The sequence below is a fragment of the Erpetoichthys calabaricus genome, chromosome 18 (assembly GCF_900747795.2).
Source record: "Erpetoichthys calabaricus chromosome 18, fErpCal1.3, whole genome shotgun sequence".
NCBI classification, from domain to species: Eukaryota; Metazoa; Chordata; class Cladistia; order Polypteriformes; family Polypteridae; genus Erpetoichthys; species Erpetoichthys calabaricus.
In genome coordinates this window covers 51869529-51893286 of record NC_041411.2, presented here as the reverse complement: position 1 = coordinate 51893286, position 23758 = coordinate 51869529, and the positions used below count along the sequence as shown (strand labels likewise).

General features: G+C 37.1%; 1 protein-coding gene across 2 annotated transcripts in view; it reads left to right on the top strand.

Moving 5' to 3' along the window:
* Positions 1 to 23758, top strand: part of LOC114669215 (serine/threonine-protein phosphatase 4 regulatory subunit 2-like) — a 101328-nt gene that overhangs the window by 54275 nt on the left and 23295 nt on the right. For both annotated transcript variants that reach the window (XM_028825407.2, XM_051921508.1), the window contains exons 4-5: positions 6793 to 6886; positions 20817 to 20854. In XM_028825407.2, coding sequence (XP_028681240.1) covers positions 6793 to 6886; positions 20817 to 20854 — 132 coding nt within the window. The remainder of the gene's footprint in view (positions 1 to 6792; positions 6887 to 20816; positions 20855 to 23758) is intronic.

The following is a 23758-nucleotide window of genomic DNA, read 5'->3' as shown; positions in this document are numbered from 1 at the left end:
AACTAAAATGTAAGGGTGTTCTGTTGCATTTTACAGCTGATTACTATCCTCTATCCCTGAATTTTGACAAAAGTCAACATCAACCCTGAAAGAGTTAGTGAAGACTTCACCTCTTTTTTTTTTTTTTTTTTGTCATCTCCAGTTTAAAACACAAGAACCGGTTATGTATATAATTTTTCTTTTGAACTGTTATAAAATGCTTCACTTTAGAACACAATTTCATGATAAAATTTAACTTGTACCATAACTGTGAAGAGAGAACTTGGAATAACTCCAAAATTATCCTTTAAATATTTCACTTTTGCAGATGACACAGGTATTTGACATATACTTTTAAGGAAATGTCCAACTAAGAACTATTGTGCAGCTGCATATCTGGCCTTCTGCTTCTCTAAAGACAGTAGTGGACAACTTTGTTTGAAGTCTTCAGTCTCTTTGTAATCTGTTGCACGTAGTAGCCTTCATTTTGCCAAAACATCAGTCAAAGTGTCTTTTTTTGAGATTTGTTTCATTTTGGCTATTTTTAACCCCAATTTGAACTTTAGGAATGCCAGTACCTTGCAGCCAAAGGAAAGACAATTGTCTTGCTTTATTGAACAGAATAACATGTTATAGCTGTGTTAACAAAATTACAAAGGTTTCTCTGATAGTCATATTTAAATGCTAAATGGTTAAGAGTTTACCAATTTGACAATGACTATGGACAATTGGGCTTTGCAGTCATAGGTGAATAATACATGTACTGTATATATGTGTGCTTGTATCTCTCTCTAATATAAAAAAAACGGGTTGAGACAGGACCTTCTCTGAAAGACACTTTGATGTCCCGCGAGAACAATCAATTTAAAACAAGATCACAGACATCTAACCTCTGTTGTTGGAATGCATTTGGCAGACACACTTCTTGTGCTCTCAGCTCTTGAAAATTTTATATGTTCTAGATGGCACGTCAATGACAAAGTGAAGAAGAAAGAGCACTGTGTCGAAAAGAGACCCAAAAGTGTTGGAGAGAAAAGAAGGCAATAAAGAATAATGTTCAAATTCTGAAAATAAATAAGGAAAGTAATAATCAGCCCGCGGACCAAGTGGAATTGAAAACATCGTAGGTCCAATCGGGGTCAGAAATCAAAGACTTCATTAAGACGTTAAACATTGGCGCGATACATACGCAGAGCAAGTTAAAGAATATGAAAGTAGTAAAATTCGAAAGTATCAAAAAAAAGAAAGTAAAGATCACATTTGCACAAACGGAAATTATTACTTGGTGAAATAACTGAACAGCAAAAAGAGATCGAATATATGGACATAGGTGATATGTCAGAAGTATGTAGATATTGTAAGGTTTTTAAGTTTAAGTCGGAGACTTGTAGATCGTCTAATATGTGTTGCCATCAGGTAGAAGTAGTGTTGCCTCCCAATAAAGAGGCATATCTACGAGAATTAAAAGATTTGTCGTTTTGGTTTAAGTGAAATCCACAACCACTACAGGCAAAATATCAGTCTACAATAATCTAGAATCGAGAGAGTATGTAACAATTCCCATGAAAATAACAATCTCTTTAAATTGTATATCCAGTTAACCAAACCCGGGGGTGGGCTAATGTAGCGAGCGGGGGGCGGACCCCCTATTGTGTGAGATAAATATAGCACCCTCCACAATAATTGGCACCCCCTCCACCCAAATATCGGCTCACAACACAAAAAGAAAAATCCAACCTTTTAATTGAAGTATTTCATTTAAGAATTTTTTTTTTTTTTTTTCATGACCCGTAAATTCCTATAAAATAAATGTAATTGAAGCGTTTTTGTAATTTCTAGTTTTTAAAGTTGATCAGAGTAAATTGGAAATTTTAATAGTAATTAATGACTTCCTGTGTCCCTGGGGTATAAATATGATGTGTCAGTCCTATTGCTCTTAGCCACTCTTCAACATGGGAAAGGCCAGAGAACATGCCGTTCAAGTAAGGCAGATGTCTGTGTCAACCTTCATAAGTCAGGTAATGGCTACAAGAAAATAGCTACTCGCCTAAACCTGCCTGTATCTACAGTCAGAGGAATAATGAAGTGTAAAACAACGGGAACCGTGACGAACAAGGCTGGACGAGGACCCAAGTTTATCTTGCCAGCATGCACAGTGAGGAGAATGGTAAGAGAAGTAAAAAAAAAAAAAAAAACTTCTCCAAAGCTCACTGTTCGAGAACTGCACCAAAGAGTGGTATCTTGGGGTCACAGTCTCCATGACAACCATAAGACGCTGTCTCCATGCCAACAAGCTGTTTGTGAGGCATGCAAGGAAAAGCGTTTTCTCACCTACAATCATAAACATGAACGTCTGGAGTTTGCTAAGCGGTACTGGGGCCCTGGGAGCCTTGTTAGGGTGCATGGCATCATTAACTTCTTGAAATACCAGGACATTTTACATCAAAATCTGGTGGCCTCTGCCAGAAAGCTGAAGATGGGTCGTCATTGGGTCTTCCAGCAGGATAATGACTAAACATATGGCAAAATCTACATAACAATGGCTCAGCAGACACAATCGGGCTCCTCCTATGGCCATCTCCGGCTGCAATCTAGAAAGATTGTGCAAAGAGGAATGGTCAAAAATCTCTCTGTATTCTCCAAACTTGTGAAATGTTATAAGAGAAGATTAAGTGCTGTCTTGTTGGCAAAAGGGTGCTGTACGAAATAGTAACAACAGGGGTGCCAATAATTGTGGCACACATGATTTCATGTAAAAAAAATTTATTAATGTGGGATTTTTTCACCAATGAAATAAATGTACTTCAGTTAAAGGTTGGATTTTTCTTTTTTCCCCAACCCCAAAATATAGGCTGACAACACCAAAAAAAAAATTATTAGAAGCCTAAGAAGAGATCTTAACCAGGGTACTGCTTTAAAATTTTAAATAATAAACTGAGGGAAATTATACCAATAATTATTTGTTAAGGATCTCTTTGTATACCATGTTGTTAGTTCGCCCCTCCGGTTGTAATATGACCAAGTTGTGCGCTGAGCTTACTCTTGAGCATGCAACATATACTTGGCCATGTGAAAAGCAAATCAAGAACAGCAAGACCGCGCCAGCTGCGGAGCTCAGCGCGAAGCGAAATGAAGTGAATGAAATGAGGTGAATGGGAGGGGAGATGATCACGTGACTCCAACACCCGCCTTAACTCTCCATCCCTCCACAAACACAGTCTCTCGGATCCCAACTCTCCTTTATATATATATATATATATATATATATATATATATATATATATATATAATTTTATAACGCTTTGTGGTTGGCCAGCAATCTGCTAACATCCGCCACGGTGCCCTCAGTTTGTGAAGAGCAGATCATAGAATGGTTGCAATAGTTTACTGTCAAATAAATGCAAAGAGTACACGACACGTGTTTCGCCTTGTGGTTACCTGGTAGGTAACCACCCACACTAACAGATTGTGACACAGACTTCGAATGCCGTGAATGTAATTACCCCGATCTACATGCTGTCAAATAAACGAACCACACGCCGTGGCGCAACGTTAGGGGCATCGCCTCTGACGCTGACGTCCGAGGTTCGATTCCCGAGAGGGAGTGCAGTGGAGTGTGTACACCTGATGAGCCCAGAATGAGGGCGAAACACGTGTCGTGTACTCTTTGCATTTATTTGACAGTAAACTATTGCAATATATATATATTTATATAATATATATATATATATATATATATATATATATATATATATATATTATATATTTATATATTATATAAGATAAATAGCAAAATACCCGCACTTCGCAGCGGAGAAGTAGTGTGTTTAAAGAGGTTATGAAAAAGTAAAGGAAACATTTTAAAAATAACGTAACATGATTGTCAATGTAATTGTGTTGTCATTGTTATGAGTGTTGCTGTCATATATATATATATATATATATATATATATATATATATATATATATATATATATATATATATATATATATATATATATATATATATATATATATATATATATATATATATAAATAAGCCGGTTAGCTTCAGAATTGATTTTAAGATACTCCTCTTAACCTATAAGGCACTAAATGGTCTAGCCCCTGCCTACTTGAGTGTCTTGCTCCATCGTCACAATCCCCCTCGTGTTCTTAGATCCGCAGATCAGCTGCTCCTAACCGTTCCCAAGGCACATTTTAAAGCTCGTGGTGAAAGGGCTTTTTCTGTCTGTGCACCTAGGCTCTGGAACTCCTTACCTTTAGTGGTTAGGCAAGCCGCTTCAGTCGCCACATTCAAATCAAACCTAAAAACTCACTTCTTCACATTGGCTTTTAATTCTTAACCTGTCTTATTTCCACTTGCTTTTTGCTATTTCTCTGTTTTATTGGGTCCCCTGACCTGTTTTTTAGTGTCTCTGTTTTAATTCTCTCTTAATGTTTGTTTTTAATATTTTGCTTTTAGTCTTGCTTGTTTTAACTGTACAGCGCTTCGGTCAGTTGTAATGCTGTGTTTTTAAGCGCTTAACAAATAAAAATGGTATGGTGTATATATATATATATATATATATATATATATATATATATATATATATATATATATATATATAATATATATATATATAATATGTTTGTGGGGGGAGGGTGTGGGCTGGATGTGGAATTGGAAAAGGATCCCCCCCCCCACAATGTCACAATCGACGTGCGTTTGTCTGATCTGTCAATCTATCATTACTATTGCAAAGCGCCTTGATTTGGGGAATATCCAAAACCTCATGTCAGAGCTGGAGACTCAATGGAAGGCGTGTGCGCAACTTGACAGCATACGCTACACAGAGCACGGTTTCAAGACTCGGCTTTACTTGAGCCAGTTGCTACATTTAAGTGCTCTCCATTTAGGCAAGATGTTGGGGGTGATTGGCTCGCATCAAAAATTGCAACACTGTTTCACCTAAAACTCCTCTACAGTGGAGGATGAGATTTTGACACTACAGGATGACATTCAGCCGAAGTATGGGGCTCGTGGACAGTTTTGGAACTTACTCACAGAGGAAAAGTACCCAAACATAAGGAAATGTGCTACCTGTTTGACTGCATTATTCAGCTCTACTTATTTATGCGAGTCAGCCTTTTCCCACAGGAAGATTATTAACTCCAAATACTGTAGTGACAATAAACGTATTGAATTGTTGTTGTGCCATAAAGGTTATTAAGGTATGACAACATGTAGTATGTACCTGTATGTGTGTATCAAATTATTATGCAAATTGTATTTAGTGTCATAAAGATTAAATAATTTGTTTTCAATTAAACTCATGGATGGTATTGTGTCTCCGGGCTCTTTTGATCACTGAAATCAATCTTGGACATCTGTGATAATTAGTTTGCTAGGTGAGCCCAATTAAAGGAAAAACTACTAAAGAAGGCTGTTCCATATTATTAAGCACACCACCATTTTCAAGCAATATGGGTAAGAAAAAGATCTCTCTGCTGCCGAAAAGCATGAAATAGTTGAATGCCTTGGACAAGGTATGAAAACCTTAGATATTTCACAAAAACTTAAGCGTGATCATCGTACTGTTAAAAGATTTGTGGCTGACTCAGAGCACACACGGGTTCGTGCAGATAAAGGCAAAATGAGTAAGGTTTCTGCCAGACAAATACATTGGATTAAGAGAGCAGCTGCTAAAATGCCATTACAAAGCAGCAAACAGGTATTTGAAGCTGCTGGTGCCTCTGGATTCACGCGAACGTCAAGGAGCAGGATCCTCCAGAGGATTGCAGTTATGCATAAACCTTCTATTCGGCCACCCCTAACCAATGCTCACAAGCAGAAACGGCTGCAGTGGGCCCAGAACTACATGAAGACTAATTTTCAAATAGTCTTGTTTACAGATGAGTGCTGTGCAACCCTGGATGGTCCAGATGGAGTGGTGGATGGTTGGTGGACAGCTACCATGTCCCAACAAGGCTGCAGCGTCAGCAAGGAGATGGTGGAGTCATGTTTTGGGCCAGAATCATCGGGAGAGAGCTGGTCAGCCCCTTTAGGCTCCCTGAAGGTGTGAAAATGACCTCTGAAAAGTATGTGGAGTTTCTAACTGACCACTTTCTTCCATGGTACAAAAAGAAGAACCGTCAGAACACAATCTTCTTCATGCATGACAATGCACCATCTCATGTTGCAAGGAATACCTCTGCATCATTGGCTGCTATCGGCATAAAAGGAGAGAAACTCATGGTGTGGCCCCCATCCTCCCCTGACCTCAGTCCTATTGAGAACCTTTGGAGCATCCTCAAGCAAAAGATCTGTGAGGGTGGGAGGCAGTTTACATCCAAACGGCAGCTCTGGGATGCTATTCTGACATCCTGCAAAGAAATTCAAGCAGAAACTCTCCCAAAACTCACAAGTTCAATGGATGCAAGAATTGTGAAGCTGCTATCAAATAAGGGGTCCTATGTTAATATGTCTCTTGACCTGTTAAGATGTTTTTAATTAGACTAGGTGATACTGAGCTCTTGTGAATAATTGCACTAAATTACGATACTCTTATTGTCCTTGAAAAAGAAAAAATCTCAGCAAGGAAGTCAATATGGGAACCTACGCCTTATTTGACTCCCTTATGCATTGTGTAGTGTGTGTGCAAGTAATGAACTTTTGTATGTTTAACGTTTGCTGCTCAGGAACCGCTATGATATTGTTAGGAATATTTAATATGAAGAAAATCATTTGACAGTGCAAACTTGATTTAGATTAAATTTTGATTTTTACATTCAAACAATATTAAAATTACACTTTTCTTTTGACCCCAACAGTATTCCTTTTACCATTCAGAGGCTGTGTGAGTTGCTGACTGACCCTAAGAAAAATTATGCAGGGACGGACAAATTTCTCAGAGGTGTGGAAAAGGTAATGATCATTGCATCCTTTATAAAACTGTTATAAAAGGTTTCTGTTATCTCTGTGTACTGGCTACATTAGAAAAATGCACTCTATGGTAGCTCGGGAGACTTGGGATATTTAGCATGATAAAGCTGGTTCTGTGCAGGAATGGAGTATAACTTTAGAAAGTTGACAGCAGCATAATTAAAATTAAAGTCCTATAATGTCCTTTAGAGTTCAATTTTTGATGTCATTTTTGAATTGTTAAAAGTACTATGGACTCGAGTTTAAGTAAACTCAAAAACCTTAGGAATGGCACATACAGTAGGTTGTATTTGTTAGAAAAGTGTTTATGCAAATAGTTTTCATAACAGATCATAGGTGATACTTTTTTCTTGAAAAGCAGTTTTCATGTTGTCATGTTCTAATGGTTTGAATTAATGTTAAACTCAATCTGGATATCAGTTTTTGTAACTAAAGGATTTTTTCTGATTCTCATGTCAGAAGCTGGCAGAAGACATGTTTTGGACAAATCAGATGTACAGCCATAGAATTTAAGCGCTATAACATTTTTTTGTAAGACAATTTCACCCCATTAATGTTTGCATACATTTTACGTAATAATCGTTTATGCAAAAATAAAGAACCACTCATGCCTTTACTGTTGATGTGATTCTTAAGAGTACTCTACCCAAAAATGATTTTTTAAAATATGTTAATTACCCCATGTACTATGCCTTACGGCTAAAATATTGTAAAATATGTATTTCCGCAAAAGTCAGCATACATCTTAAAAAGGAAACTAGTACTTTTTGAATTAAAGGCCTCCATCTCCCCTCATTCGTTGGTCAAGGGTCCTGTATTCAAAAATTTTTAAACATTTTACAGAAGAGCAAACAAAGGACACTTGTCGAACATAACTGAAATTTACAAATACAGTGTATATATACTGTACATAACATGCCCAAATGTTGCTTAGGGCCTATTCACACCTAAGCATTTTTCTAGAAAAGTTATTTTCCATTATTTTCAATGACCCTACATACCTAAGCATTTTAGCAGCAAGCAGTTTAGAAAACACCTGCAAGTTATAGGTATACTTTTAGTTTTAATCAGGCTAAAGTTGTAGTATGCATGTTTTAACAAATTGTGAATGTGTTGGCTCAAAGCTCTTCCTCACAGAACTGTATAATAGCATGTATCTGAGCAATTCTTGATTGATTGAAATTATTGGGTGTTTTGAAGTTTGCACTATTACCTGTTTCAACACTGAATACTAAAATGTTTTAGTGATTCTTCTTAAAGAAAATACATTTAGCCCTTCGTGAAGTAACATCCATCCATTTTTTCCATTCCCACTCCAAGCTCCTGGGTGACCACTTGCCTCTGCACCACCAGATCACACCGTTTCAAAACGTCTTTAGTAAATAACTGGATTAACACTAAGCAGATATTTAATTACACCTCACTGTTTATCTGTTACTAGTTTGTACACCATACACCAAGGTAATGGAATGATATATCCTATGTGTATGAAATACTTCGAGGTGAATACCAAACAAGGAAGTGATTTGGGAAAATGTGCTATGCACAAGACTTTGTTCATGATCAACCAAGCTTTCTTTTTCAAACTAAAATGCATATTGATTTTCACTCAATTATAGAGGAAAATGTGTCCTAGAATAAACTGGCATGAGGTAAATTGAAGAATGAATTTCAGTTTGTAATGGCCAACCCCTTACCCAGCCAGCAGCTACACCTCGAAGACCTGTGGCCTGGATAAATAACTGGGTGTTGAATCTAAATATCAAGCCGTACCTCTAACAAATAAACTTTTCCCCATAATCGACAGTGTAAATATAAGCACAAAAGAAAAGCAGATATGTAAACATAGACGATTAATTGTATTAAATGAAATAACAAGAAAAAAATGCAAAATAAATAAATAGAAAAAATATATATACAGTAAATATCCCTCCACCACAGCAACATTGTGACACCACCATATATAAATACAACAAACCCTCCCTTGCCCCTGTAACATATAACAAACAACGAATAACAACAATGAATGATATACGGAAATGAATGGTCATGAACTTGAGTCCGAGTATACAATTTTCCTGAATGCAGATGACTGGTTAACAGATAGGTGGAGTGTTTGTATTTCCCGGTAAATTGAGCAACCTCACAGTGATTCCTCGGCGCGTGGTGGATGATGATCTGACCCCGGGGTCTCTGGTGATGAGGGATGGAACTCAGTCCGGCGAAATAAAAACAAACTGGATGCAAATACGCGATGTGGAACAGCAGGTACAGATGGTTCATGGTCGTGAATAAATGGTCTCCTTCTTTCCTCTCTCCTCCTAGTTTCCTCCTGATTGCTTAAATAGTCCTGTGCCGGATGTAATTGGAAAACACCTGTTAACTATCAATCAATTTGGGGCTGCGGTTTCTTTCCATCATCCGCTCCCGTTTATGGGACGACATTCACTGACACACACATAAACAGCAAACGGGACGATGGAAACAAGACGCACTCGGACTATTACTACTATGTAGCCCCGCTACAAGTTTTGAGTAAAATGCAAGGAAATGTGCGTATTGGAACTATAATAACTATGTATAGGTTAGAAAAAATTAGTAACCACATGCCGTATTCAAGCAACTTTTCAATTAGTGTTGTAAGGGTATATGTTGTTTCTTCTTAAAACATTCTAACTTTGGTAAAATTGCATTTTGTATCTCAGGATAATGCAAGTATGGCTTGATATTTCAGCTTCAGAAGTATTTAATATGGAGGATTATTTTAAGGGTCTTTGTGATGAAAGTACAGCCATTTTGTTTTTAAAACTAATGAATGTGTACACCAGATATGTCAACTGAAAGAGGTCAGGGTTAGTTTTGTAGCAGTCTTCAGTGTAATTTAATGGCAAAGCCTAGACTACTAACAAATATACCAATTGATTCCTTTTTTTAACCCACCCAGATATCCTTCAAACGGCCAACTAAAAAAAATCTGGGGGGAACACTGCATAACATATTAAAGAGAGCACTTCAAACCTCATTCCTCTCATCTTCTTCACTTCTCTTGTTATTAATAATTGGAAGCAGGATTTATTTACCTTCCTCTTACTAACAAAGGAAGTGCATGTAAATGTTTGATGGTCCATCTGTTAGCCAGCTGCAGTGTATTTATTAAATAAGGTAAAGTAAATAAAGCAGATTATTGACGGAGACTAACAGTCCCATGTATTTCCATAGTACTAGGGTGTTGTACCGTGTTAGCCATTATGAATGTAGAGAAAAGCCAAGCAAAATGACACCTTTTATTGGCTAACTAAAATGATTACAATATGCAAGCTTTCGAGGCAACTCGGGCCCCATCTTCAGGCAAGGTGGGAGTTTTTTGATTACATCTTGCCTGAAGAAGGGGCCTGAGTTGCCTCGAAAGCTTGCATTTGAGGTGGCCGGTATGACCAAAATTCTATATCACGGTATTTTTCTAAATTATCCCGGTTTCACGGTATTCGACGGTATTTTTTTCCCCATGCATGAGTGGATGTTAACCACATTTTCCACTGCAATTACTGGCTAAGAATAACCTATTCCACTGTCGAGTATTGTACATTGTACAAAAAAAAAAACATTTTAATGTGCACACAAGTATTAATACAGTTTTGCATTGCCCCATAAAGTGATAGTTTTCAAGGGGGTGGCACTAATGGAGAAGGTATCACATTGCATGACAGATGCAGTCAAAATATAGAACCTTTTTATTGAACAAATTCTGCAAAAACAAACTAATTTTGACAACATATTTTCAACCATACAAAGAGGCATTTAGACTTAGTAAAATATCCAGAAGTGCTTGTCAAAAATTGTATTGCACCGAATATGTCTTAGAAAAGGAATAAATAGTAAATATTTTTTGTAAACCAACTACACTTTCTGTTAATGTTAACAATCTCTGTCCACTGACACGTTAAAGTGACTTTTTAAACAACTTTATCATCATTAAACTGCATAATATTTAAACTAATAAATAATAACAATAAAATAAATAGTATTATTACTGATAGTTGCACTATTACTTCAAGACTTCAAGCCCAGGTGCATTACACAGCATTCACCAAATTAAAATAAAATACAAGTGCAACTTGGTTTTGACATCTTTACCAACTGAACCATCATTTAGGCAAACTGCATTAATATGGACCTTGCTTCAAGCTAAGCTATACTGGGAAGAAAAAAACAAACTATATGTCGAGAACGCCGTTTATGTCGAGATTAAAGTCGACATTTCCACTTTATTCTCATAGTTTACTTCATAATTAAAGTAGAATGTCGTAAACTAAACTTCCTAAAATCAGTGTTTAATCAATTATTTAATTTACCCCGTCATAAATTAATGCAGCACATTAAATGCTTTGTGTTACGTTCCTCGACCCAGTGGTTAATCACTACGCTTCTTAAACTGACTTCCTCCGCACTAAGAGAAGACAGCGATCACCATACAGAATCCATTCACTTCATGATATTCCTGCTTTCTGAAAATTTAGAATGCTAAGATAAATACTTATCATTTTTATGATGAAATGCATTAAAGCCGGTATTACACATGCACGGTAGTGAGGCGGTAGTGCTGCTCCCTCGCAGTAAGGGGTCCCCAGGTGTATGTTCAGTGTAGAGAACTTTATGGCAGGTGTGACGAGGCTCCAAAAAACTGGATGTATGAATAGCTGTCGCACAGGTTTAACTTAAATATTGTGTAAATGTTGGGTTTGTGATCTGCTGGTCGGAGACACGAACACAGAATTCAATGCATGTTCTTCTGAGCGGGCTATCTTTATTGCATGCATGCTGTCTCTATCCGACGTAGGCTACCAAAACCCCAGTTCCTATCCTTCCTTTTTCTTTCACCACATAACCAATCACCACACGATAAACGTCTTTGTGGAATTAAAACTAGTTATAAACTTAGCCCACGGAGTGTTCAGAACTTTAAAAATATCTTCGTTATACATGTTTAATTATGCCATCCATTCAGAGTTGCGCCCATCTCTGAACGGATCACTTAACACAAAGCATTTAATGTGCTATATAACTTATGACGGGGTTTGAGAAAATCTAGTAAATTAAATATTCATTTATGATGAAGTTTAGTTCATGATGTTCTACTTTAATGACAAATTACGAGAAAGTCAACATGTCGACTTTATTCTCGTCATAAGCGTCAAGATTAAAGTGGAAATGTCGAGAATAAAGTCAAAATGTTGTCACACTATTACACAGTACCCAGGTACATTACACTGTATTGAAAACAAATAAAACAAGTACAACTTGGCTTGCAGTATTATCCAGTAGTATAGAAACAGTATTTACACATCTGACCTTTTAAAACTAAAGCATCTCAAGGCACTTCGGCTCTCTGTCCATTTTCACCGCGCGGCATACCTATGCTACAGCCCACTATTTGGTGGTGTAGCAGTGAAAAAGAGCCCTAGTGCAACAAATCTGTGTTTAGCGGTGTAGCAGTGAAAAAGGTCCCCACTTGAACAGTTTCCCACTGTGCCACGCTCCGAACGTCATTTAGGCAATTTAAACCGGTGTTGCGGTAAAAGAAAAATCCATATCATAAAAAAAATTAAAAACGGTTTTCGGTATGAACCGGTATACCGTCCAGCACTAGCTTGCATATTGTAATGTTTTTAGTTAGCCAATAAAAGGTGTCATTTTGCTTGGCTTTTCTCTACATGTATTTCCATGAGAGACTAAGTTAAGGAGCCAGTGAGCTATGATTACAGATGAGCTGTCATTACAGATGGGCTTAGATTTGTGTAGTTACTGGTAATATGGTGCACCTCTGTACTGACAGTGAAATGTGAATGAAGCAAATAATCCGTAGAACAATTTTACCCAGCATTCGAGCATTAGTATGTTTAATGTAAGCAGTTTGTTTTCACTTAGTCAAGATATTGTGCTTTACAAATTTATAGACTTTTTATTTATGGGTTGATGGCCTTTGTAGTGGCGAACCTTCTTTGCCTCTGTGATCCTTAGATATATGCTGTCTGGAGATGTGCTCCTAAGATGGTTGCACGCTGCAAATGTGTTGGATTTCTCTCAAAAGACTAAGGACAATTCAGAAATATGCCTGTCCTAAAAGAGGGAACTTGGTGACGGCAACACTCGGGACAGCTTCAGGTATGATAGATCTGGGAGTTAATTTTCAGATTTACACACCTTGTAGAGTGCTTGTAAATGATTAGTTATCAGTGGTCAAAATACTGTCTGTGTTAATGGATGAAGAAAATGAATAAAGATAGGTTTTCAAATTTAGCTTAGTGTGAATTAAACCTTGGATACAGCAACACATCAAAAAAAAAAAAAATTTTTCTCTGAAAGAAATGTGATCAAAATCATCTGTAAACAATGTGCAGGCTTGTATTTCCTGAAAAAATTTATTATTTATAAGCATGGCATAATCTGAGTAAGACCACCTTATAATTGTGTTAATCTTATTACCAATCATTTTGATTAATTGGCATTATCAGTACAGGTGGAATCCCATTGTAACAAAAATCATGGGACCATAAAAATATTTTATTTAAAAAAAAAAAAAAAAAAAAAAAAAAAAAAGGGGGGGGGGAATGTGTATATTGTTGTGACCAGGGTTGCTGGCGATTCACCGTCACTAACGACAGCAGCACATGTTGTGTGCTTGAGTGCTAAGGTAACAGCTCCTATTTTGAATGAAGGCTTGAGACTGTACCTGATTTTTCTATACAGTAATAAAGTACCTGTATTGTCCTTGGAAACCTGGGTTCACCTTTCTGTCTCTCGTGCAACTAACTGTATGACCCAACCTTGACAATAACTGTGTTTAAAAAAAAAATAAAATAAATAAATAAATAAAAAAATTTGAAAATGAGATGTTAAATGTAATCTTTTTTTTTTTTTTTAAACAACAACAACATTTATTTATATAGCACATTTTCATACAAAAAGTAGCTCAAAATGCTTTACATAATGAAGAAAAGAAAAATAAAAGACAAAATAAATTAAAATAAGACAACATTAGTTAACATAGAAAAGGAGTAAGGTCCGATGGCCAGGGTGGACAGAAAAAAAAAAAAAAAACTCCAGAAAGCTGGAAAAAAAAAAAAAATCTGTAGGGGTGCCAGGCCACGAGACTGCCCAGTCCCCTCTGTAAACAGAAATACAGGTATGAGTACAGGATAAAAATTAGATGTAACTTTATTTTTTTAATGGAAATTCAGATGCACTAATTTTTTTTTTTTGTTCCGGTCTTAGTACCTGGTCTTAACTTTGTCTATTTTTTTTCGATCCTTGAAAATTTGACAGTGTTGAAGGTGAGATTCCGAATGCTTTTACAGCATCATTTTTCTTAATTTCAAAATCAACTTTTCCAGGATTATTTTTCTTTCAGCATAAACTGACACTGTCACCTTTTTTTGTTCATCGCAAAGAAAAATTTGAAAAGCCTCGAGTACACTGTCAGAGTTTAAACAGGACCAGAAATTTCGCAACAGACTGTCACTTTCTTTTGGTGGAACAAGAAAGAGCCTGTTGCAGAGTTTATTTTTTGTATCACATATATTATCTCCAGTGGCCATTTTTGGTTGAGAAAACATTCATTGTATTGAAATTTACATTTTGTTAAAACAAAATCCGTTAAACATGATGCTGTATAAAAAATGTGTTCAGGCCAACAAAAAGTGTATTGTTCTGAAAATTTTGTCACTGTGGTATTCACTAGAACAGGATTTTACCAGCATATGAAGTTCTGCACTTTTGTAATTTTTTTTTTTTTTTAAATTAAAATTAAGTTCTCTTCATGCATCTTTACACTGCATGCTGTGCTCACTTTTTTACTTTTAATGGGTACATCTGATTCAAAACTGAACATCAATATACTGTAACCAACCAGTAGTCCCAATTTGTTTCTCATTACAGTGAAAGTATTCTCTAGGGACATTGATCAAAGTGTGGTTTTTTTTTGTTTTTTTTTTCCTGATACCGGTCACTGATAACATGTTACTGGATCAGCTGATTCTGATATATATATATATATATATATAGATATATATATGAGATATACAGTAATCCCTCGCTATATCGCGCTTCGCCTTTCGCGGCTTCACTCCATCGCGGATTTTATATGTAAGCATATTTAAATATATATCGCGGATTTTTTGCTGGTTTGCGGATTTCTGCGGACAATGGGTCTTTTTAATTTCTGGTACATGCTTCCTCAGTTGGTTTGCCCAATTGATTTCATACAAGGGACGCTATTGGCAGATGGCTGAGAAGCTACCCAACTTACTTTTCTCCCTCTCTCTTGCGCTGACTTTCTCTGATCCTGACGTAGGGGGGCTGTTCGCAAACCTAGACAATACGGACGCTCGTCTAAAAATGCTGAAAGATTATCTTCACGTTGCTACCTTCTGTGCAGCTACTTCCTGAAGCGACATGCTGCACGGTGCTTCTCATACTTAAAAGCTCGAAGGGCACGTATTGATTTGTGCTTCTTTGTTTTTCTCTCTCTCTCTCTGCTCCTGACAGAGGGGGTGTGAGCTGCCGCCTTCAACAGCTTTGTGCCGCGGTGCTTCGCATACTTAAAAGCCAAACAGCCCTATTGATTTGTTTGCTTTTCTCTATCTCTCTGACATCTGCTCCTGACGCACACTCCTTTGAAGAGGAAGATATGTTTGCATTCTTTTAATTGTGAGACAGAACTGTCATCTCTGTCTTGTCATGGAGCACAGTTTAAACTTTTGAAAAAGAGACAAATGTTTGTTTGCAGTGTTTGAATAACGTTCCTGTCTCTCTACAACCTCCTGTGTTTCTGCGCAAATCTGTGACCCAAGCATGACAATATAAAAATAACCATATAAACATATGGTTTCTACTTCGCAGATTTTTTTATTTCGCGGGTGGCTCTGGAACGCAACCCCCATGATGGAGGAGGGATTACTGTATATAGATATATAGAGATATGTATATAGATATAATTTTTTTTTTTCCCTTCTATCTCTTTAAATATAACTTTTACACTAAGCTCTTGCATAACCAGATGCAGGAAACCTGTTTTTCTATATTAAAGTTTTAACTTACTTGTTCATTTTTTACTACCAAAATTAAATTATGTAGGATTATTGTACAGTAACAAGAAAAATGAATTCCCTTAAAATACATTTTTTTTAAGAATCTTCAACTGATTTAAAATTGTTTTACAAGTAACGCAGGACACATACCTAAATTTGGAATTAATCGGAAATTTAATAAAAACTGCAGTAGGTTAATAAAGAGTTGAAACAGAAGCTACATAGGAAAAAACAGCATAAGGGGGGTATAAGACTAATAACTCCAATGTGAATCATAGGGCATATGGGAACATGGCAACCATTATGAAGGATATTAGGTAGGCTTAACTCTTTTAGGGCGGATGTCGACTTTTGTTGACAGGAGGGGTTGAAGGCGAATGTCGACGAAAGTCGACATCCAGGGATAGAGGGCGACAATCAGCTGTTAATGGTGACAAATCTCACTGTCACGTCACAGGCATTCCCTCTGTGCTTGGAGGAATGCTAGACTCGTTGACTCGGCAACTAAACCTTGCGTGTGCGTGAGTTGCGAAATGTAAACAATGGCAAGATGGCATCGACATGTGAAAGGGGAGCGAAGCAAGTGCAGAAAAGAAAACACTTGGCAGACGATGTTTTGTGCATTATCGTGGAGTCGGACTCTTGATTTTTCAGAATCGGATTTTATTGGCAGTGATCAGGAGATCGAGCAAGAGAGTGAGAAGCCGGCATCAGCTGATCAGACACCAGCCGATGCCGCGGCAGCGGATCTGCTGCCAGTTTAGTGCCTTCGCGCAGCTGATGCATCTACGGCAAGGTTTGCATGGGATAAATACACAGACATTGATCCGTTGAGAGCCGATCTGGCTAACGGAGTTTACAAGACGGCATGGCTTGCTGTTGGACACGACAGATCACCAGCTGCTATACTTCAGGCTGCTCTCTCCTGATGTTGCTTTTCAGCTACTGTCAGACGAGACAAACAGGTAGGCTGAGAATTTTTTTGAATCGCGGGCTGTGTTTGCATCGCATTCTCGTTTTTCAAAGTGGAAACCCACAACAAAAGACGAGATGAAGCGCGCTGTGGCATTACAAATAGAGATGGGACAGAACTGGTGATATAACTTCAGGGAGCATTGGTCCAAATGTGTTTTGTCCCCTGGTGGCTTTGGACAGGTTATGCAGTGTGGTGATAGGTATGTGCTGCTGCAAAGTTTTATTCACTTCTGTAATAAACAGAAGCAAATCCCATGGGGTGAGCCAGGCTATAATGCCATACATAAAGTTCATAAAGTTTCAGAAGATGAAAAGAGGTGACAATACGGTTTTCATGCAGGCAGAAAACTTGGTGGCAGTGGCATGGCACGATGGCAAATGGGTGACTTGTCTCTCTACAGGTCACACTAACAATATATGTGAGAAAGTGCAGCAACAGACAATTGAAAAATAGGCACCAAAGCAACACATATTGTAAGGAGTGCAATGTGGCAATGACTGAAATTGGCTGCTTTGAGCGAGATCAGACTTTGCAGGACTTTGCTGTGTAAAATGTATGTGAAATCATAGAGTATGCAGGCTCATACAACATGCAAGACAGTAACATTTGTCAAAAGTAAATATTTTTTGTTGATTTGATATGTTAAACAATTTGTTCTTTTTTAAAAAATGTTAGTTTTTTGGAAAAATAATCAGCCCTGGGAGAAAAGAAACAAAAAAAAAATTAGCCCTAAAAGAGTTAGACAGTTGATGAGTAATATAGCAAATAAGGCGAAAGATGAACCAGAGAGATTCTTTCAGTATTTTAGTTGTAAAAGATCAGTCAAGAAGGAATAGTAAAGGGGAATTTAAAAATATAGTGTACACTGTAAAGTAGCGGATTTCTTTTAATTAGCATTTTTCTAAGGTCATCACAAGTGAGGAAGTAGATAAACTCCCAGCGGTAAATGGGACTACTAAGGAGGTACTGATTTATTTGGAAAATGTAGAAGGAGAAGTACTGCTCATATTAAATAAGCTGAAATAAAACAAATCTCCAGGACTAGATAATAATTACTCTCAAGCTCTTAGGGAGGTTAGCGAGTACGTATATAAACCCTTGACACACATTTTTAGGCAGTTACTGCACACTGGGGAAATTCCGAAGGACTGGAAAATGACAAATATCCCATTATACAAAGAGGGTGACCCGGCAGATCTAAGCAACTATAGGCCAGTTGGCTTAATGTGCATCTCAGGAAAAATAATGGAAGGAATTACTAAGGATAAGATTGAGCTGCACATGGCAAGTACAAGAGGTTTTCTGAACAGTCAGCATGGGCTCAGAAGAGGGAGGTCATGTTTTACTAACATGCTGGAATTTTATGAGGAAGCAGCAAAATGGTATGATCAAAGTGGGACATATGAGATTTATTTATTTGGACTTTCATGTGGCACCTTATCAAATGCTTTCTGAGAGGTTGGGCATCGGACTAAAAAGTGAGAGTTCAGGGTGATGTTTTTAGATGGGTGCAAGATTGGCTCAGATTCAGAAAGCAGAGGGTGATGGTGCAAGGAACCTTATCAGAATTGGCTGATGTTAAGAGTGGTGATCCCCAGGGGTCAGTGCTAGGGCTGCTGCTGTTTTTAATATATATCTTGTATATAAATGTCTACAAGTGGAAGTGTGTCTGTCTGTCTGTCCAGCCTGGACGTGCGAGGCTACTGCATGAAGCTCAGAGCTGGCAAGGCTGCCCCAGATTAGTCGGAAGAAGAAAGAACAAGGCTACAGCATGAAGCTGAAAGACAGCAACTCCGTCGCCAAAGTGAAACTGGCAAGTCCATTTTGCTGAAATTTCATTGCAGCAACTCAAAATCGTACTCTGTAGTTTGTCAGGCATGCATGCAAGCATGTGTAGGCCATACAATGTCAGGGCATGCTCCTAATGAGACGACAGATGGTGTATTGAGGGGATCTCCTCCCCTTTCTGGACCAGGACATCACTGAGCTCCTGGATAGTCTGAGGTACAACCTGGCAGCATCAGAAATAGTGAAACATAATGTCCCAGAGGTGATCTGTTGAATTTAGGTCAGGCAAGCATGGGGGCCAGTCAATGGTATCAATTCCTTCATCCTCCAAGAACTGCCTGCATACTCTTGCCACATGAGGCTGGGCATTGTCGTGCACCAGGAGGAACCCAGGACCCACTGCACCAGCGTAGGGTCTGACAATGGATCCAAGGATTTCATACCGATACCTAATGGTAGTCAAGTTACCGTTGTCTAGCCTGTAGAAGTCTGTACGTTCCTCTAAGGATATGCATCTCCAGACCATCAGTGACCCACCACCAAACCGGTTATGCTGAAAGATGTTAGAGGGAGCATAACATTCTCCATGGCTTGCCCAGACCCTTTCACATCTGACACATGTGCTCGGGGTGAACCTGCACTCATCTGTGAAAAGCACAGGGTGCCAGTGGTGGACCTGACAATTCTGGTATTCTGTGGCAAATGCCAGTCGAGCTCCATGGTGCTGGGCAGTGAGCACAGGGCCCACTATAGGACAATGAGCCCTCAGGCCACCCTCATGAAGTCTGTTTCTGATTATATGGCCAGAGACATTCACACCAGTGGCCTGCTGAAGGTCATTTTATAGGGCTCTGGAATATTTTGATGCAAGTATTTAGGGGCAATGAAACTAAATACCCCCAAAATCTCAAACATCTTGACGTTGTAGAAAAAAGAAAACTAACTGACGTTTGTTTTAGTTGATATTGATTAATATTATGCTGAGAGTGTGCTTTATGTAAATGAAGGATTTAGCAGAAGTGATTGATGGGCCGCTTGAATACCACCACAGTTGGGTGCCCGCACATAAATTGTTAAATGAGATCCAACTCTGCTTAAGAGATCTATTTGTTAAATTACCCAAGGGCCTGTGGAGGTCTTAATTGTCCTTGTACAGTGGCATTTAAATTTCTAATGGAAAAGTACACTGCATTCCTCATGTTTCAGGTTAACACATCAGCGTAACATATAGTTTATCGGCACTTAAGTATATACACTTCAAACACTGCTTTGCATATTCATTTACATCTGCAGACTTTAAATAAGATCTACATTGAACTGACAAAAAATATGAAAAGAAATATTGTACTTGAGTAAATGGCATGAACAAAAGAATATCATAAACCATATAATAATCATATACCAAACATTCTCATTATTCCTACTGACTGTTTCAGTTCAGAAGGACACTTGCCTGTAAAGTTGTTTTGCAATAACCATCAAAAAAGCCAAATCACTAGGAAAATCAGGAATTGATCTTATTGCAGGATTATTTTACTCTTAGGCAATTTTGTATAGCATATTCAAGAGTAAGCAGCTCAAGTGACATAATCATTTTTTTTTATTTATTATTTGAATTACAACATTTGGGATCAAATTAGTTAGGTTTCTTTTTTCAGTTGGAGCACTGGCAGATGAAATGACTTGTGGTCACACACTGTCCAAAGCAGCATCTGAACCCACAACCTCAGTTTGAAAACCTAGGTCCAAAGCCTTAACTGCTACACCACATTGTCTTCCAATAATGTTAGCCTTTTGTTTTTAAAAAAAAAAAAAAAAAAAAAAAAAAAAAAAGACACAGGAAAACAGTCACATAGTAATTCTACTACACCCAGTTAACCAATGGCACCTATTGAGATTTTCTCCAAACGATGCTGGGTAACATAGCTAGTTTCTAGTATAAATGTTATTGTATGATCATTTGAAGTGATCTCTCCTTACCATCATATTGATATAAACTGGGATATTATCAGGACATTTGTAGCAGCAATTACTAATTTGCACTTTTCTTTTTTTCTTTAAGAATGTCATGGTTGTGAGCTGTGTGTATCCTTCTTCAGAGTAAGTAAAATTTTATATTTTCTTCCATTAAACATGATCATGCCAGAATCATTTAAATTAAAATGCATCTTTTGATGTATTAGTGTTTATTTGCATTTCAGTGTGTACATTTGGCAAATTTGAATGCTGTACACTTAAACTGATTCGGTGTGTAAAATATCCTCCTGAGCAGTAGTTACTAAAAATGTTTTTCTCAGTAAAAGTAGTTTTATATCCTTCACTGGAATCATTTTGCTTAGTCAGTTCACCAGTTGTTTTATTCTTCTACTACCTGAAAGGTAAGAAATAGAGTAATTTCTCAACCAAAATGAGTCCAAATTGCTTTCCTGTGTTTATTCATTGTCACCATCCTTAAAAGGGAACCATTTTGTATAATTGGGAACAGCCATGAAGGGATCTTGTGATCCCCCTAACTAACAAGGTCACTTATTAAATGCCCTTTAATCTAGTAGTTCCCCGATACTAACATCGTAGATCTTTTTAATGGACAGTACTTTTTGGGTTGAACAGGCTATAGGATAGGTCAAATTTGTTCAAAAACTGACCTCTAACATGTCAACTTCAACCTTGGAAGACTGTGCACAAAACCAGAGCTGAGAGGTTTTTTTTTTTAATAAATAATGTAATAACTGTTGTTGCTGCCGCTCTGGTACTAAAATATTTAATGATCAAGGAAAGAGGTTAATTGTTTTTAGTATTTTTTTTTGTGTAAAACCAATACACAAGGGAAGAATTTTTTTACTCACAAAAATGGGACTGAACTGTTATTTTAAACCAGTAACAGGTTTGCTTTCATACAATCTTGTATAGCTATTGTCTGTTGGCAATTGCCAAAATTTAAAAATGGTACAAATGAGTTCTTCTTGGAGTCATCACTTTAGGCAGATGTAGAGGTAATCCAAAGTGGAGGAATATAATAAGGAGGTATAGAAGTACCTTTCTCACTCAAAATGTAAGAGATCTTAGAACCCAGGCTGACGTGCCAAGGAGTGTGGAGATGGCCTGGATTGTATTACACTCATAAATCTGACCTTTTTTATGATGACTCTTGCATACATAAAATACCTTTTCAGCAGGTACACATTAAATGGGCTGCTAAGTCATACATACATGCCTGTAATGCATATTTCAAACCCATACAAAATCACTCATGATTAATTAAGCACTTTATATGCATGCATTACTGTAGTCCCTGCACCTGACCCCGTCCTCTCCGCTTTGCTCCTTTCCACCGTTGCAAATGTTGTGAAGTCGGTGCCATCTGTATTTTAGAAGTTGTAGCCTATTGAGTCTATTTGTATTTCACAAAAGAAGTTAATGAAAGTACTAAATGTTTCATTCTAATGATCTTTAAATATTCTTTTATTTTTTTATTTGGCATATGCTTTCAATAACCGGAACTTAAATTCTGCACCTAAGTTTTTAAAAAAAATAAATAAAAAGTTCAAATCGGTTAAAGTTTTAAAAAAAAAAAAAAACACCTTGGTAAAGGCAGAACAAGAGTGTGGAGCAGCAGACAGGATTAACCTAAATGGAATTCTCTTTCCCCTTCAGTAAAAATATAACACATGTAACCTTCATTTTTGCATTTGTTTTAGGAATGTGTGTCAAGCCAGCAACCTCGAAAAGACGTGTTGGTTGAGGTAGCTAAGTATGCTTTCCTGAAATGCTGTTTAAAATGGCAACTTTAAAGCCCTTATAATGAAAGAAAGAAAAACTGTAGTTACTATGTTTAATGTGAAAGGACACTAGAGCTTTAGATTGCTATGATGATCAGGGATCTCTAATTCAAGATATGTTTAATGTGAAAGGACACTAGAGCTTTAGATTGCTATGATGATCAGGGATCTCTAATTCAAGAGTGAAACATAATGATACTTCTAATGTGCTGGAGAAGGTTTTAGAATGTGGTGTTAGTACACCTGTTCACCAAAATGCAGAGCAGTGTGGTAGAAAAATCTATTTTTTAAATGCCAATACAAACTAACAATTAAAAATTATAAAGATGATTATTGTGGAAATGATGTGCACCTAACATGGAAAACACAAGTTTTGCAGCCTATGATATCTTGAGTAACGCAAAGCCGAAATTAGTGATTTTTTTTTTTTTAATCTTTTACAATCGAATGTCAGTGTTTACCTTCAAATAAGAGATTTTTTTTTTTTAATGTAGATTTGAATTATATTCCGATACTGATGTTCATTCTTTGGTAGCCCAATGCTGGGTGTCCCTTTAAGATTCTTAAACTTCATCTGACAAATGTTCATGCATATTACCTTACTAACTGTATAAAATTGAAATCTAACTGTTCAGGTGAAATTTGTGAAAGGTCATTTTTAGCAAGAACGGAAAAAGAAGAATGGATTGGCTAACAAATTAACAATCTAAATTATAAACTGTCAGCCTTGAGTTCCCATAGTCCAGTTTGCTTTAAATACAGATGAGTGATTTGTATTTGTTCAGAGTTCTAGGCAGTATATTTTAACTAAATTGTGCACAAATGTGAATGTAAAATGGAGTACTTCAACCAAAGTAGCTCATTGACCTATCTGCACTCCTTCAGTTTTTAAATATTTAACATACTGTCTTTTAAACAAGTGAGTTTTAGGGAGGTTTAATTTTTTTATATAATCTTCACTACAGATCACATTATACAATAGTTAACTCTAGAGGAACAACTTCCTTTACTTGTAACAGAGAAAAGTTAAATCATTTGGATGACCCACATTATATTCAAAGTTAAGACATAAGGAGGGCCTGGGAGTTTGAAAGATTAGATAATGGCAATAAATGTTTCTCATATGTGAGATGCACTAAAGCTGAAACATTCAAGCAAACTTTAAATTTCCTGATTGAGCTAATGTGGAGGTAAAGAAATAATCCAAGGTTGAACCCAGCAAGTC